General features: G+C 42.1%; 1 protein-coding gene across 5 annotated transcripts in view; it reads right to left on the reverse strand.

Annotated features, from left to right (window-relative positions):
* Dys (Dystrophin) overlaps positions 1-14,877 on the reverse strand; it is a 257,169-nt gene extending 242,292 nt beyond the window's left edge. For all 5 annotated transcript variants that reach the window (XM_080274262.1, XM_080274264.1, XM_080274265.1 and 2 more), the window contains exons 1-2: positions 14,839-14,877; positions 14,626-14,799 (exon numbers count right to left, since the gene is read on the reverse strand). In XM_080274262.1, the coding sequence (XP_080130388.1) occupies positions 14,626-14,646 (21 nt within the window). In that variant the 5' untranslated portion in view covers positions 14,647-14,799; positions 14,839-14,877. The remainder of the gene's footprint in view (positions 1-14,625; positions 14,800-14,838) is intronic.
* Between the last annotated feature and the right edge of the window lie 1,537 nt (positions 14,878-16,414).

The raw sequence follows: 16,414 nt of genomic DNA on the forward strand, positions 1-16,414 counted from the left end.
CTTCTTACCATTGAACCAAATCGTAGAGTATATGTATGATTTAAAGACTTATGTATCCCCTCCCCCCTCAAAAAAAAAAAAAATGATTAAGAAAATGGAAGAGTTACTCGGTTAAAAAAAAAAATCAAGACAGACTGAACCCTTCCAATGTTAAGATTCTCTCTCTCTCTCTCTCTCTCTGATGAACAATATCTTTTAATGTTAGCTTGAATAAGACACCCAACTATTTCTTTTTCCCCTAGAGGTATACCAACAGCCAAGAAAGTTGCACCTTCGCTTGCTACGATTTCTCTCGGATATACTAAATATTTTGACGTTAGCCTGAAATAAGATGCTCCAGTGCCCCTTTCTCCTCCTCCCCTGTTTCTTACCAATCCCAATTATCAGTGGGAAGCAGAGTAAGAAAGATAATGACTGAGGTGAAAACTATTATAACCATCACACTGTTTGCAAAGAACCGATGAAATTTAGGTAAACTAGGGTGGAAATCGTTCTTGTGTTCCTGTCAAACGCCAAGGCAGGTGTAGTTGGTGTGATTAACTTATTCAATCTTTTTAACCTACGCAACTGGCCAAATCTTTACCGCCAAAACACTACACACTTTATATTCATCTGGTGACATGAGGAAAGATTGGAGTGAATTTCGTGACATACGAGGGGAGACTGGAGAGAATTTCGTCACTAGAGGAGACAGTGGAGAGAATTTCGTGACATGAGGAGAGAGTGGAGAGAATTTCGTGACGTGAGGAGAGAATGGAGAGAATTTCGTGACGTGAGGAGAGACTGACGAGAATTTCGTGACATATGAAGAAAGATTGGAGAGAATTTCGTGACAAGTGAGGAACGATTGGAGAGAATTTCGTGACATATGGGGAAAGATTGGAGAATTTCGTGACATGGGGAAAGATTGGAGAGAATTTCGTGACATGTAAGCAAAGACTGGAGAGAATTTCGTGACACATGAGGAAAGATTGGAGAGAATTTCGTGACATATGAGGAAAGATTGGAGAGAATTTCGAGACGTGAGGAAAGACTGGAGAGAATTTCGTGACATATGAGGAAAGATTGGAGAGAATTTCAGGCCACAGGTCATTCTCAACATCAAAATTATCGTCCACATCGTTTTTCTCTGTATTATAAGGCAATCATTTCAGTGCACTCGAAGCGCCTAACATTAACATAGCGAATTCTTAAGACAATTACAGAATTCTTGAGCCATAACCAATTCTTAAGACGGACGATCAGGACTCCCTAGCACCTCTTCTTTGCCTATTTATTTTTATTTTTTTATCCATGACTGGTTAATATTATCTTGTATATAATTTATGTAAACCGTCGACAGAGCGCAACTAAGGGCCCTATCAATTGCAGAGGTCTTGCCTAAGTTGCAAATTATATCTGGAGGTGTTAGGGAGCCTCCTCAGACCACCAGGAATTGTCCTTTGAGAATGTGTGGGTCTGTATTTGTTTGTTCAGCGACTGTCTTATTTCCATGTCTCAGCCCTTCCATACAAACGTCCTTCTCCTTATTAATTCTTCGCTCTCTAATCTCTTAACCATTTTCCTATCTCTTTTATCACCTCCCCTCCCCTTTTCATGTTCTCTTCTGCATCTTTTACCTCTCAGTTTACCTTCCCTTATGTCTGTTTCTATTTTCTTACAATTTTCACATCCTTCCATCATTCATTAACACATCTTGTCATCTTCTCTTTCGTTCATCCTTCCGTCCTTCTTTCATATCACATTTCTTTCCTCCCTTCCTACTTTCTTTATACATCATCATCCTCTTCCCTTCCTCCACCCATCCTCCTCCTCTTCCCTTAATCCACCCCACCCTCCTCCTCTTCCATTCCTCCACCTCATCATCATCCTCTTCCCTTCCTCCATCCTTTTCTCTCTTAAATTCCTTCCTATCTTCCTCCCTGTTACCCCATTCCTCCTTCCTCATTTCTTCCTCTTTCTTCCCCACTCCCTCCCTTTTTCCTTCCTTCCATCCTTCCTTTCTTCCTTCCCTCCCTTACCCCTTGATATCCTACACCACGGTCCCTGTTGGAATAAAGAAGATAAACAAATTAATGGGGAAGATGGGTGGTTGTGGTAGGACTTGTGGTAGGTCTGGGGGTTTTAGTGGCGGCTGTGGTAGTGCTTGTGGTAGCTCTGGTGGTTGTGGTTGTGGTCGTGGGTCTGGTAGTTGTGGCAATCATGGTGGTTATGGTAAAGGTGATGGTAGTTGTGGAGGAGGTTTATGGTGCTACTGCAGTGGTAGGCTTGGTGGTGGTGGTTGTGGGCATGATGGTGGGAATTGTGGTAGTGATGGTAGGTAGCAGTAGTAACGAAGGGATGTGTGATTCTAGCTAACGTCAGACGATTTTATTCAGCCGAGAGGGAGTTGAGGGTATGCCTATGTATTAATACCGCCACTATTAACTCTCTCATGTCGGGATAACTCTACTATTCAGCTACAATTAAACCACATTACTTTTTTTTAAAACTTAGGGTGAGTCATGGGAGAGTGAGTGTTAGCGCGCCAGAAGCACAACTTAACTAATAAGGATCAGGGGTAGAGGCGCCTCCTATACTGAGGGATAACACGAGTAAGAAAGTGTATTACAGAAGTATGGAATGGCAAGAACAAGACTGGGAATTAAAGTAGGAGGGCACAGAAGGATATGTGATGTAGCATAGGAAAAGGGAGTTGTTTACTGAGCAGGGAAAGATATGTCTGGAGATACTCTTGCTAAGGCCACCCCCTCACAAGGTAACATAAACATACAGTACGTAACACAAACATACAGTTTTTCACTCAGAATTACAGCGTACCATAAGTATTTTATAATGGCGACCATCATCCACTCACTTGATGTAGTGCTGCCTATTTCTTCCTTAGCCTTTATCATTCTTTTTCTGTGCCCGCCCTCCTCTCTTGCTATTTCTCCCACTTTCCTGTCATTTCTTATTGCTTTTCTTTCCTTTACAGGTGGCTTTACATTGAGTGACAACTCAAATGGTTTCCTGTAAGCCAAGAAACCATTTACAACGCTGGGTGGTAACCATATAACCAAACCATACGTGCTCCCTACGTGTCAACAAGTGGGTTGGTGGAGGGTTAGTGCCCCTCCCCGTAAAACAAATAACTCAAAGTCAAATGGCCACCCCTTGCGGGATTATGGCGTCTGGCAATAGATAGACAGATAGATAGGCTTTTGTAGGCAGGAGTTTCATTATTACCTTCGCTGAGTACCAAAGTTCTGGCCATTGTGCTGTTTTGGATTCATTCAGGTATTCTGTTTGGCAATTATAATAATTATGTGAGAAGCTGACCAATAAATTCTATACGCCTTTGAATCATTACAATTGTGTGTGTGTGTGTGTGTGTGTGTGTGTGTGTGTGTATATATATATATATATATATATATATATATATATTACCAGACGCCTTAATCCTGCAAGGGGTGGCCACAAACAAATCGCCTCCATGTCGCCCTGTCCCCCGCCATTTCACTGCCCTGCTTCCAGCTCACACCCTCCTCTCTCATATACCTCTCCTCTCCATCTCATCCTTGGCCTCCCCCTCCCTCTCCCCCCCTCCACCTCACTCACATACACTCTCCTCGTCAGTCTCTCATTCTCCATCCTCCCCACATGGCCAAACCACCTCAATGTGTTTCTCCTAACGCTTTCTAACACATCAACATCCAAACCACAACTCTCCTCCAAATCCTCATTTGTCAGTCTGTCTCTCCATGTGACTCCACATGCTCCTCTCTAATAACTCATTTCCACTGCTCTCACTCTTGACTTCTGTCCATAAGTAAAGTCCATATATATATATATATATATATATATTGTGGTAGGTGGAGGCGCTCACCATCCATTCACTCGATGTAGTGCTGCTCTTGGGTGTCTCCCCTTTCCTCTCCTCCCTCCATTCCTTCCTTCCTCTTCTGTCTTTCTTTCCTTCAACCTTTCCTCGTCCTTCTGCCTAGTGGTGACTTTACACTCCCTCTTTTGTCTTTCTTTCCTTCGTTCTTTCCTCTTCCTTCTGCCTAAGGGTGACTCTACACTGAGTGACAAGCCAATAGTTTCTTGTACACCTGGAAACCATTTACTACGCTGGGTGGTAACCATATAACCAAATTATGGCGCCTGGTGGTTTAGTGGGTAATTACGGAGCTCCGATCTGATTGAGCCGGTGCAGGTTTATATCCAAGGGATGGTTGGGGTTTATATATATATATATATATATATATATATAAAGGTGAGTTTTACGCCAGGTACCCCTTTTTTTGGATAAGGGCTAAGGCGTTGCCCCTCGATAGAGGACTTTGGTTTTGGAGCGTGTAGCATTTTATGGCCGGATGCCCTTCCTGACGTCTACCAATGACCCTTGGGTGGATTCGATCCTCCGACCCTACGGTCAGAGCGGAGCGCTCTAACCCACTGAGCCACGGCTGCTATATATATATATATATATATATATATATATATATATATATATATATATATATGTGTGTGTGTGTGTGTGTGTGTGTGTGTGTGTGTGTGCAAACAAATATATGCATAAATGCATACATTCATCCATGACCTAATATTCTCATCTTCATTCTCTTTCTCTCTCTCTCTCTCTCTCTCTCTCTCTCAGCCGCGGGAAAGGAGGGAATGAAAAGTCATTTCTCTGTTGATTTAAGCCATATATGGAGAACTTTATCGGTTGGTATAAGGGTGTGGAGGAGGGAAAGAGGGAGGAAAGGAAGAAAGGACAGGGTGAACACGAAAGGTGGGAAGGAGAATGGAAGAAAAAAGATGGAAAGAAAATTGGGGAAGAAGGGAAGGAGGGAGAAAAACAAGAGGAAACGGCGGTCTGAAGAACGAAAGAAGAGGAGAATGAAAGAATTAAGGAAAGAAGACGGAGAGAAATAACGATGGGAAAAACAAGAAGGCGAAAGAGAAAGACGAGGGGAGAAAATGAAAGGAAGGATAGGAGGGAAGATAAAGGCAAAGGTGAGACTTTTAATACCTGTGTACAGACTTGTAAAACTAGACTTTTTACAACATCATAACAACTCCTGTACAGTAGTAAATGTTTTCTTTTTTGTTATATTCATGTATTTATAAGCTGAATGTAACGTTAGATTAGTGAGGCAACATGATACATTATACGATGGAATTACGGTGCGTCTCGTCTATATGCAAACCAGCAGACAAGAGTATCGGTCAAAGTTTTCGTCGAACCATTATGAAACACTTACACGGTATTCTGAAAAGCGTGGTGGGCTCCAAAGGCCGTATCACTGAGTTTCGAAAGTTGTTGTTCAGTGCCTGGTTGTTTATCGTAATGAAGTGTATCGATATTTATGTCCGCGACTGTACTGCTACTGTATACCGTGACACCGTACATTAGTTCAGCGAAGCATTGTGGTAACGGAGGTCGATGAGAGAGAGAGAGAGAGAGAGAGAGAGAGAGAGAGAGAGAGAGAGAGAGAGAGAGAGAGAGAGAGAGAGAGAGAGCGAATATAAGGTGAAGGGAAGAAAGGTGTAAAAAGGGATAGTAAAGTTCAGAATGACAGAAAGCACTGAGGAAGGGAAAATGAATGAAGCCTGATAGAGAGAGAGAGAGAGAGAGAGAGAGAGAGAGAGAAAGCGAATATAAGGTGAAGGGAAGAAAGGTGTAAAAAGGGAAAGTAAAGTTCAGAATGACAGAAAGCACTGAGGAAGGGAAAACGAATGAAGCCTGATAAACATACGTGATAAGAAAAAAGAAAAAAAAAACAAGGAAGGAAGAATGAACAAAACGACTGAAACACAGAAGGAATGAATATAAATAATGATGAAGAACGTAAAATGGTAAATATACGACTGGAATAACGACGCCGCAGCGTACAGATGTGAGAGAGAGAGAGAGAGAGAGAGAGAGAGAGAGAGAGAGAGAGAGATAAATTACGAACAATGATGATAACCCTACACGCCTGGATATTATTAAAGTAAATGTATAGATCACAAACAGTTCTAGAGGCTAAATAATACTATCACAAAAATTCAATTAAAGATACGACAACTGTACCAAACCAAACGCGGTAAAGTATATATAAAAACTGCCTGACCACTTCAAGGGTTTTTAGTAATTATTCGGGAGGACGCACGTAAAGCTAACCTCATAAATCCGGTGATCTTGTATTTTTGCTACTTTCAGACGATTTTCTTCAGCTTAGGAACGGCAGCTTGCACTGAAAGGGTTAATGGAGGCTATATCTAACCCCTCCAACTCCAAAAATCTCCCTTTCAGCTGAGTAAAATCGTCTGGAATTAGCGAATAAAAGACTTCATGGCGGAGAAGCGCTTATGGTGGTTATGGTAGCGTAGAAGAATATGCAAGAGGAAGCTAGGTAAGGCAGGGCGAGGCAGGGTAGGCAGGGCGGCTAGTGTGAAGGTCAGGGATATATGGAATGGTGAGACAGGGTGAGGCAGGGGTTAGGCAAGATAAAGCAGAGGTGAGGCAGGGCGAAGGAAGGGAGAGGAAGGGCGAGGCGGGGCAAGGCAGTGCGAGGTAGGGGTTAGGCAGGGTAAGGCATGATGAGGCAGGGGTGAGGCAGGAACCAGACTGTGGCGACAGGCTGGCGGGAACTGCGGGGTTGTTCCCTCCACCTCCCTTTATCAGATGCTCTCCCTCCCTGCCTCCCTCCCTCCCTCACTTTTTCTCTCCCTCCCTCCGTTATTCCCTCCATCCACTCCTTCTGCCTTTTGTTTTATCTTCACCATTCTTTAGCGTTTTTTTTTTTATAATTCCTTTATCAGATATTCTCCCTCTCTCCTCCATCATCCCTTCCATCCCTCCCTTCCTACTTTTTCTCTCTCCCTTCCTCAGTCTATTCTCGTTGTCGTTCGTCCTCCCTTTATCTCATACTCTCTTTACCTCCCATTATTTCTCCCTCCCTCCCTCCCATATCTCTTTCATGTCCTCCCTTAAATACTCTCCCTCCTTCCCTCCCTCCCTTCCTCATTCACTCCCTTTATTCCCTATTATTCTCACATACACTTCTTCTGTCAGGTGCTCTTCCTTCTTCCCTTTCTCTCTCCCTTCTTCCCTTTCTCTCTCCCTTCTTCCGTATACTTTCGTTTATCTTCATCAAATGGTCTCCCTTCCTGGTTCTCTCCCTCCTTCTTCCCCCTACATTCTTTCCTTCTCTCCTTCACTCCCTGCTTCTCCCTTCCTTTATTCTCCCTCTCTCTCTTCCTTCCACCGTCATTCTCTCCCTTACCCTCTCATTATAATTCAATTCAGTTTTTTATGCATCCTGTTCTCCTCTCTCTCTCTCTCTCTCTCTCTCTCTCCCGTTTTAAAAATCAAGAATATACCATTTTAGTTTCAGTCACAACCAACTTTTTTTTTTTTTCTTTTTTCATTTTCTTTTTAGTCCTTCAACCTCAGTAACAGAACGATTTTCATGTAACCATAGTCGGATTTTAATTAGTTTACTGAAGCTCATATAATTTACAAAGGTTAATATTTACGAATTTATTTATCACGGTAATCTGCCTAGTTTATGATTTTCCTTTAACCTGGCATATATGTGTGGGAGTGTGGTGACCAGGAGGAGTTTTGTTCCTCAGGGTAAGGAGTGCTGAGCCTATGCCTTGGGTCGGACACGTCAAAAAGTAATCTCCCTCTCTCTGTTATCTCTCTCTCTCTCTCTCTCTCTCTCTCTCTCTCTCTCTCTCTCTCTCTCTCTCACACACACACACACACACACACACACACACACACACACACACACACACACAAACTCTTCTCTTAACTGGCTACCCATATCATTTTCACTTTCACCCCTGCCATCACTTATCATCCAAATCTTTTAACACACACACACACACAATCTCTTCACAGGCTACCCATATCATTTTCACTTTCAACCCTGTCATCACTTATCACCCACATCTCTCAACACTGCCTGCTTACCAACCACCTAACCCCACACACCAAACACGAAAATACGGCACAATTATACCCCGAGACCTGCATACCCATGGGGGGGGTTACAAGACAGTGGTGAAGACGGTGATAAAGACGATGTGCTGAGTAAGGTAGGTTGCACTTCTTCTTTACTAGCTTTATTTCTTGCAAGTGGCACGTTGAAGTCTATAGTAAAGATGGTGTGTATTTTATTCCTGCTATCTCCAGACGATTTTATTCAGCCTGGGGGGGTTATTTAGGCTGGGCAGGGTTAATAATAAAGCCTTCATTAACCAACTGCAAATATCTCTCTCAAGTTTAAGACAACAAATAGTACAATGATTAGATTATGACAGCGAGAGAGAGAGAGAGAGAGAGAGAGAGTTATATTTACCTGCCTGCTACCTGTACAAACTGCACCAATATTCTTAACTCTCTAAATAACATATAAATGAAAGTATTAGTGTGTCCGGCGCCAGGGAGACTCCTAAGCCCACTAGAAATTAAAGAAAAAGGAGAAAAAAAAAAGAAAGATACAACCAGAACCAGTAGCATAATGGAGAGTATACAGACACCTGCCCTTGTACTCTGACGATTACTAAAAAAAAAAAAAAACCAAAAAAAACTGGTTCCACTATCTTGCAAGGACGAGAGAGAGAGAGAGAGAGACTGAAGACCAACGAGGTATGTGAAAGAGAAAAAGATAGAGTGAGGCATGGAGAAGAATGGTTAGGCAGGGAGAAGGAAGGAGAGGTGAGGCAGGAAGGAGGGAGGGAGAGAGGGAGGGTGAGGGAGGGAAGATGGAGGGAGGGTGAGTGAGTCAGGAGAGAGAATGGGGGAGGGAGGGAGGCAGACTGAGGGAGTGAGACAGGGTGATAAAAAGCGATGAGAACGAGTGAGGGAGAATAGAGCCAGGGTGAGGTATGATGAAGAGAGTGAGCAAGAACTGAGAGGGTTAGGGCATAAAGATGTAAGATAATGAGAGAGAGAGAGACTAGTAGTAGTGGTAGTGGTAGTAGTAGTAGCAGTAGTCAACGGTGCACATAGGCTACTGTTACTTCTATTTCTAGTGTCTAAGAGTAGTAATTTCCTAGCAGTGATGAATACGATTACTTTTTACTACAGAACACTTTCACTGCCAAACCCTTCCCCCAAGCTAAGTGCAATCTGACGTCTGGAAGTAGGCAATATTTAAGACATCGTTCTGAAGGGGTGATCATCATAGGCCTATCTGATATTGGTACTATTTCCATCATTATATTTTTTTAACCACCATCCTCATCATCATCGTCATCATCATCATTTTTATCTTTTATCATCACTGCCACACACTACTGCAACCATAATTACCAACCAAACATCACAGCTACCACTACCATTATCACACACGTTCCTACCACCACAAAGACATTCCACACCCTTAACTGGATCTCCGTACTACCACACCTACCATCACTACCACACACCACAACCACAACCACAACCCTTCCCTTGCTGGTACTTCCTATAACCACACAGCATACTACCAGCACCACACAATACCACAACAAATACAATAAACAAACACGCACAACTACCATCACAACCACCACCACCACAACCACTACTACAACTCCTAGCACTCATCACCACCACCATACCACATACCACAACATACACCACACAGCATCACAACACCACGACAACTGATACCAACACAACCCCACATCTCACACGAGGAACCACCATCACAACAAATACCACTACAGCCATTAATCACTGCTCACACACACACACACACACACACACACACACACACACACACACACACACACACACACACACACCATGCAATCAGAAGGAACCAAACACACGCCACCACCAACCACAACACCATCATCATCAGTCATACACCACCCCAAACGTCACCATAACTACACCACAACCACAGACCACGACCACCATCACCACAACCACAAAACACAACAGTTAAACCATTACAACCACAATCCCACACCACAACAAACCCAAACACACCACCACAACCATCCTCATACGTTACTACAACAAACACCACCACAACAAAACCAATCACACCATCACATAACCACAACCATACACCAACACAACCACACACCCACCCCACCACAACCACACCCCAATCCCCCTCCTCCCGGCCCCAATCCCCCCTCCCATACAAGGGCCACAATCGTCCAATCTAACACCTTTACGGCGCCCTAACAATCAGCGCCTAATCACCCCCTACACCACTACCCTCCCCGCTCTGATTGGAAGGCAGGCAACTGAGAACCGGTGATTGGGACGGGAGAGATGGGACGCGATTAGAAGTGAAGAATGGGGATGATTGGAGGTTGGATTGCCTGAAACGACTGAACTCCTTTATAAACTCAGACAATTTGCATTCAGACAAGAGGAAACCCTAATCCTACTTACATTCTCCAGACGATTTTAACCAGATGAAAACCCCTATCTACTTATTTATTACCAACTCCACACGATTTTTAGATCAAACCTCACTCGTTCTCGCTAATTCCGGACGATTTTATTCAGCAGAAAGCCTCCACTTTCACTTAGCTACTTCATTCTTATATACTCAACGATCTTATTACCAGAAAAACGTTATTCCTATCTAATTCTCACAGACGATTTTTTCAGGCAAGAAACGCACATCTTTGATACATAATTTAACTCCTGGAGATTTTGTTCAATGGAAACCCCGAATCTACCCAGCTCTTCGCTAACTCTAAACGATTTCATTCAGCAGATATAAAAACCTCAGAAGCAAAAAGGTTAAAAAAAAATCATATTCTGGTTAGTGTGCTGCGATTTTCTTCAGCTGAGATGGCAGGCACACTGTTAGAGGCTTGAGCTGAGGGGGTTTGGAATGATGAAAAAAATGTGGAAAGCTGTAAGTGGTTGGAATGATGTTTTATAGATTACTGGAGTGCATACATGTGACTGCATAGATATATACAGAAAGATAAACTGAGAGAGAGAGAGAGAGAGAGAGAGAGAGAGAGAGAGAGAGGAGGAGGAGGAGGAGGAGGAGGAGATGAAAAATAGCTTAAGTGAATTGGAATGCTCCCAGACGACAGCAGAGAGAGTGGTTGAACTGCTTTTGCATATATGACTAAAATGCGCATATGTGACTAGAAACTCAGAGAATGCAGAGAGGAATGCTTGAAGTTTATTGACATTTTCAGGCGATTATAACCCTTAAATCCTTCAATCCTATAATATTCTGTACTTTACACTGAATTTTCTTGCAATGTACACACGATTTTATGCAGTACAGGGGTAGGTGTTTGATGGTGATGGGGTGAATGAGAACTATCCATCTAGCCTATGCAATTCTTTTTAAACAATTCTCAAGCTTATTTCGAAGTCTTTCCCGGACTGAATGGAATCGTCCGGGGATAAGAAGGAATTAAGTAAAAATGAGGTCCTTGGGCTGTGCAGGTGAACTGATTATGGAACTATACACAAGGCAGTGAATAAATAAGGGAGGAATATTTAAAGAAAGCATTGTAGAGCTTAGTAGTGAAGTGGTAAAGCTTAATATCTATCTACCTATCTATTTATCTATCTATCTGCCTGTCTGTATATCGATCTGGCTGTCTACCTATTAATCCGTCTACTTACCTGGCTGAAAATGTATCCGTCTACCTACCTGTCCATCTATCAATCTATCTGTGTACTTAGGTTATGTAACTTTATGTTCTCTCTCTCTCTCTCTCTGCATAACGACAAATTAATATCCTTCTACCTACTTCAGTACTAATCAAAATATCTATCAGTCTACCTTTCTATCTATCAGTATTTTCGCAGTCTATAATATTTGCTTATGTACACCTGCACCTGTATGTTCATCTGACTAATTAATCTATCTATTCATCTTTATCTACCTATCAACTCATTTACAAGCACCTGTTTGCCATGCTATCTACCAAATGATCTATTTATATCTACTTTTATACCTGTATCTATCCGTCCTTCAACTTATCTAGCAAATTATCTATCTAAATCTATCTACCTACATATCTAACTGCATCTATCTGCCTAAAAACTATCTATATCTATCCACTTATCTACCCGTATCAATCCGTCCATCCGTCCACCTAAAAACTATGGGAATGTCTTGATAGGAGAGTGGAATGTATCATGTAAAAAAAATGAAAGGCTAAGTCAATGAAAAAATGGAATGAAGGAAAAATGAAAGGCTAACTCAATGAAAAAAATAATACTAATAGCAGAGTGAACTGATCAAAACAAAGACAATAAAGAAATGGAATAAAAGGAGAAGGAATCAGTCTGAATAAAGAAGAAAATTTTTACAATACAATAAATTACTTGAAAAAAAGAATAAATTACTTGAATTAAAAAAAAAAGAAAACTGGAATACTATATAGAAAAGAAAAAATGGATATGAAAGAAAAAATAGAATGAAAGGGAATAAAAGACTGGCATAAAAGAAGAATGAAGAGGCTCAAAGACAAATGAAATGAGAAAGGAGAAAAACACTGAAGAAAAAGTACATAAAACTACGAGAGAAAACTGGACAAAGGGAAGAAAAGAAAAGGAAGAAAACACAAACAGAGAAGACAAACGGAGTGAATGAGAAAGAAAACAGACTGAAGGATAAAAAAAACAGTATATTAAAACTTCAAGAAAAAACGGGACAAAGAAAAGAGCATGACTAAAACAGCGTGGCATAAACAGGAGGTCCAATCATCCAAACAGCAATCATGGAGGTGCTGGTGGGACAAACACAATCAGCACACACACACACACACACACACACACACACACACACACACACACACACACACAAGCACGCGTCAACAGGGTAGGGAAGGAGGACAGGGGGTGCTGACGAAGGGAGACGAAGAGCAAGGGTGCGCTGTTGTCTATCTATTGCTATCTACTTGTCTATCTATCTAGTGGGAGGATAAGACTGGCAGGGTGTTTTCTATCTATTTCTGACTATCTATCTAGGTGCATGTTGGGAAGGTCTATCTATTTCTACCTGCTTGTTTATCTATCTACTTCTATCTATCGGGCAGGGTTGTCTGTCTATCCCTCTCTGCTTATTTCTGCTTATTTATCTATCTACTTGAATGATAGAAGTGAGTTTATCTATTTCTATCTACTGAATGATGGGAAGGGTATCGTGTTTGTCTATCTGCTTCTTTATCTATCAGCTCTTTCTGTCTACCTGCTGCTTTATCTATCTAGTTTGCATCTATCGCTTCCTAACCCTATTCTTAAGTGGGAAAAAAAAAGATAATCCATACATCTTCTATTATTTTCCATTAATAATATCTACGGGAATTTTTATCTATCTATCCGTCTGCAGGTCTATCTATCGAACGAAATCTGCATCTGAGGCGACCTATTTCCTGTCCCATCCATACATCTTTCATCCATCCTATTGCAAATTCTATCTATTTATCTATCTATCTATCTATCCATCTGTCAAAATCTACCAATCAAATCTTCCATCTATCCATCGCTCTGTATGGAGGTGATTTTCATGTCTCTCTCTATCTATCGATCTATCTCTCTATCTACCCATCCATCTATCTATCTATCCATCTATCTATTTATATATCTATGTATCTATCCATCCATCCACCCATCCATCCATCTATCTATATGTCTATCGATCCATCCATCTATTGATCTATCTACCTCTATATATCTATCCATCATCCACCTACCTATCTATCTATCTATACGTCTATTTATCTATGTATCTATCCATCCACCCACCCATCTATCCATCTATCTATATATCCATCCAACTATCTATCTATATATCCATCCAACTATCTATCTATCTACGACATATAATCCATTCAGACCGCTGTTCAACTTGGATATTTAATTCCGACTACGGTCAGACGATTTTATTCAGCTGAAGAAAACCCCAGGCCTGAAAAAGATATCTATTCATCCATCTATCTATCTGTCTACTCATTCATTCACCTACCTTCCAATCCATTCATCTATCCATCTATCCATCCATAAATACATCTATCTATCTAGTCCCCCGTCTGACAATCCACTCATCCATCCATCTGTCTATCCATTTACATATCCGTTCAACTCATCCATCCATCTATCTATCCATCCAGTCATCCATCAATCTATCCCTTCAATTATCTATCTACCCATCCAGTCATTCCCCTTACTATCCATCCAATCATCTATCTGTTCATCCATTCATCCACCTCTCTATCCATCCATTCATTCATCTATCCATCTAACTATTTATCTATCCACCCAGTCATCCCGCTATCTATCCATCCAGCTGTCCATCTATCTATTTATCCATTTATCTATAGTTATCAGTCCATCACGCTGACTACATCTATCGGTCCATCTGTCTATTTATCTATCTTCCCACCCATGTCCATCAATATATTTCTAGCTACCAATATCAATCACTTGCTTGAACAGGGGTACAGTCTCTCTCTCTCTCTCTCTCTGTTTTCATCTTCCCTCCTACTTTCCTTTTCATCCTCAGTCCTAACTTTCCCTTTGTGTCTCTTCCTCTTCTCCCTTTCCTTTTTACTTACCATTTCTCCCGACCTTTCCCCCCTTCATAGTTTCACCCCCTTTCTCCCTATCACTCTTCCTTCCTCCTCCCTCTCTCTTCTCCCTACAGTACTTACCACTCCATCCTCACTCTCCATCCCTCCTTCACTCTCCCAGAAGGCCAAGTCGATGGTCACCGTCTCGCACGTTCCATTCTCCTTCACAATGGCGGTGGGAGAGAGATACTGAAGGAAAGAGTCACCCTTCAACACCTTTCCCTCCTCCTCTTCCTGCTCCTCCTCCTCCTCCTCCTCCTCCTCCTCTACCTCTTCTTCTTCTTCATCATCGACAGTCTCCCCTTCGTCGTCTTCCCAGATCACCCCGTTTTCTTTGGGTCCTTCCAGGTGCTTTTCCTGCAGCCAATCTTCCTTCTCAATCTCCTGCACTTCTTCCTTTGCTCCTTCCTCCTCCTCCTCCTCTTTCTCCCAGACTAGCATTTTGTCTTCCTCATTGTCACTCCACTCCAGCTCCTCTTCCTCTTCCTCTTCTTCTTCCTCCTCCTCCTCCTCCTTCACTTCCTGGGGACCTATTACGTCTTCCATCGGCATTTTTCCATTTTCTCACATTTCCTAAAGTCCATAACACAACCCCGACACTTCGCCACAACACAACCCGCTTTTAATATCCGCTTCACATTTTCTATACATACGTCCAACCCGCGTAAAAAAATTGTTTCACATATTTTTTTCTTTTTCTTTTCTTTATTTTACTCCAATTTCTAAAGGAATGCTTGAACCTTCTTGAAATTTCTTGAGTCGTGTCTGTTCACAAAAGGCAAAGTTATTTTAAAACCTGAAAAGCCGGTTTATGTGAATACCTGGGATCTTTTTATATACTTCCTTTTATGCGTTTTATGAGAGAGAGAAAGAGAGAGAGAGAGAGAGAGAGAGAGAGAGAGAGAATACTTCTATCATTACCAAAGCCTAATCCATCATCACATCTAGTATCACCACCACCACCACCACCACCGCAACACCCATCACTACCACATCTACCGCAATCACCATCGAAGAAGCAACGTCTCCTAAAACTGCAACCACCACAATCACAAAATCATAATCTCCACCACAATAACCACCACCACCACAACTTTCACCAACACATTAACCACACCACTAACACAACCACCACAACTAGCCACCAACATCTCTACCTCAACCACCGCAACTACTACCACAAAAACCACAACACTAGTGGTACAATCACCACAACTACCACAATCTCTATCACAACCACTACATCACCATCATCACCACAACTACTAATATCCACGCCATCAACACCGACTACTACCATAACCACCACTACTTCCTTCACTATTCCAGTATACCTATTACAGCTACCACAACTACCAACATTCCTTCAACCACAACAACGGAAAGCAAACAGGAAGAGGAAGTAGCAGCAGACTTCCTCTACCACCATCCCTACCACAACAACCACCACAAACACGAGGAAACAGGAAACAGAAAGAACAAGAGGCTGCCACCACCATCACCACAGCCACCACAACTACCACATAACAAAAGAAAATAATTACCAACTTCCACTACCACAACCACGACTACCAACACTCCCACCACAACCACCACCTCTACCTACTCCACCACTACCACAAGCATCACCACCACGACTACCAACAATCCCACCACAACTACCACTCCTACTTACTCCACCATTACCACAAACATCCACAAGCACCACCACTCCAAATGACCTCCACTCACCGTACCACAACCCTACCACAGTCACCACACCAACAAACATCACAACAACCACAACTACCACCACCAAACCGGTTACCCAAGCCACCACTGAGCAATAGCGTGACAAGGCAGGGAGGGAAGAGCAAGGTCAACATTATAT

This window comes from Coenobita brevimanus, chromosome 57 (assembly GCF_032717465.1).
Source record: "Coenobita brevimanus isolate Jiangsu-jjx chromosome 57, ASM3271746v2, whole genome shotgun sequence".
NCBI classification, from domain to species: Eukaryota; Metazoa; Arthropoda; class Malacostraca; order Decapoda; family Coenobitidae; genus Coenobita; species Coenobita brevimanus.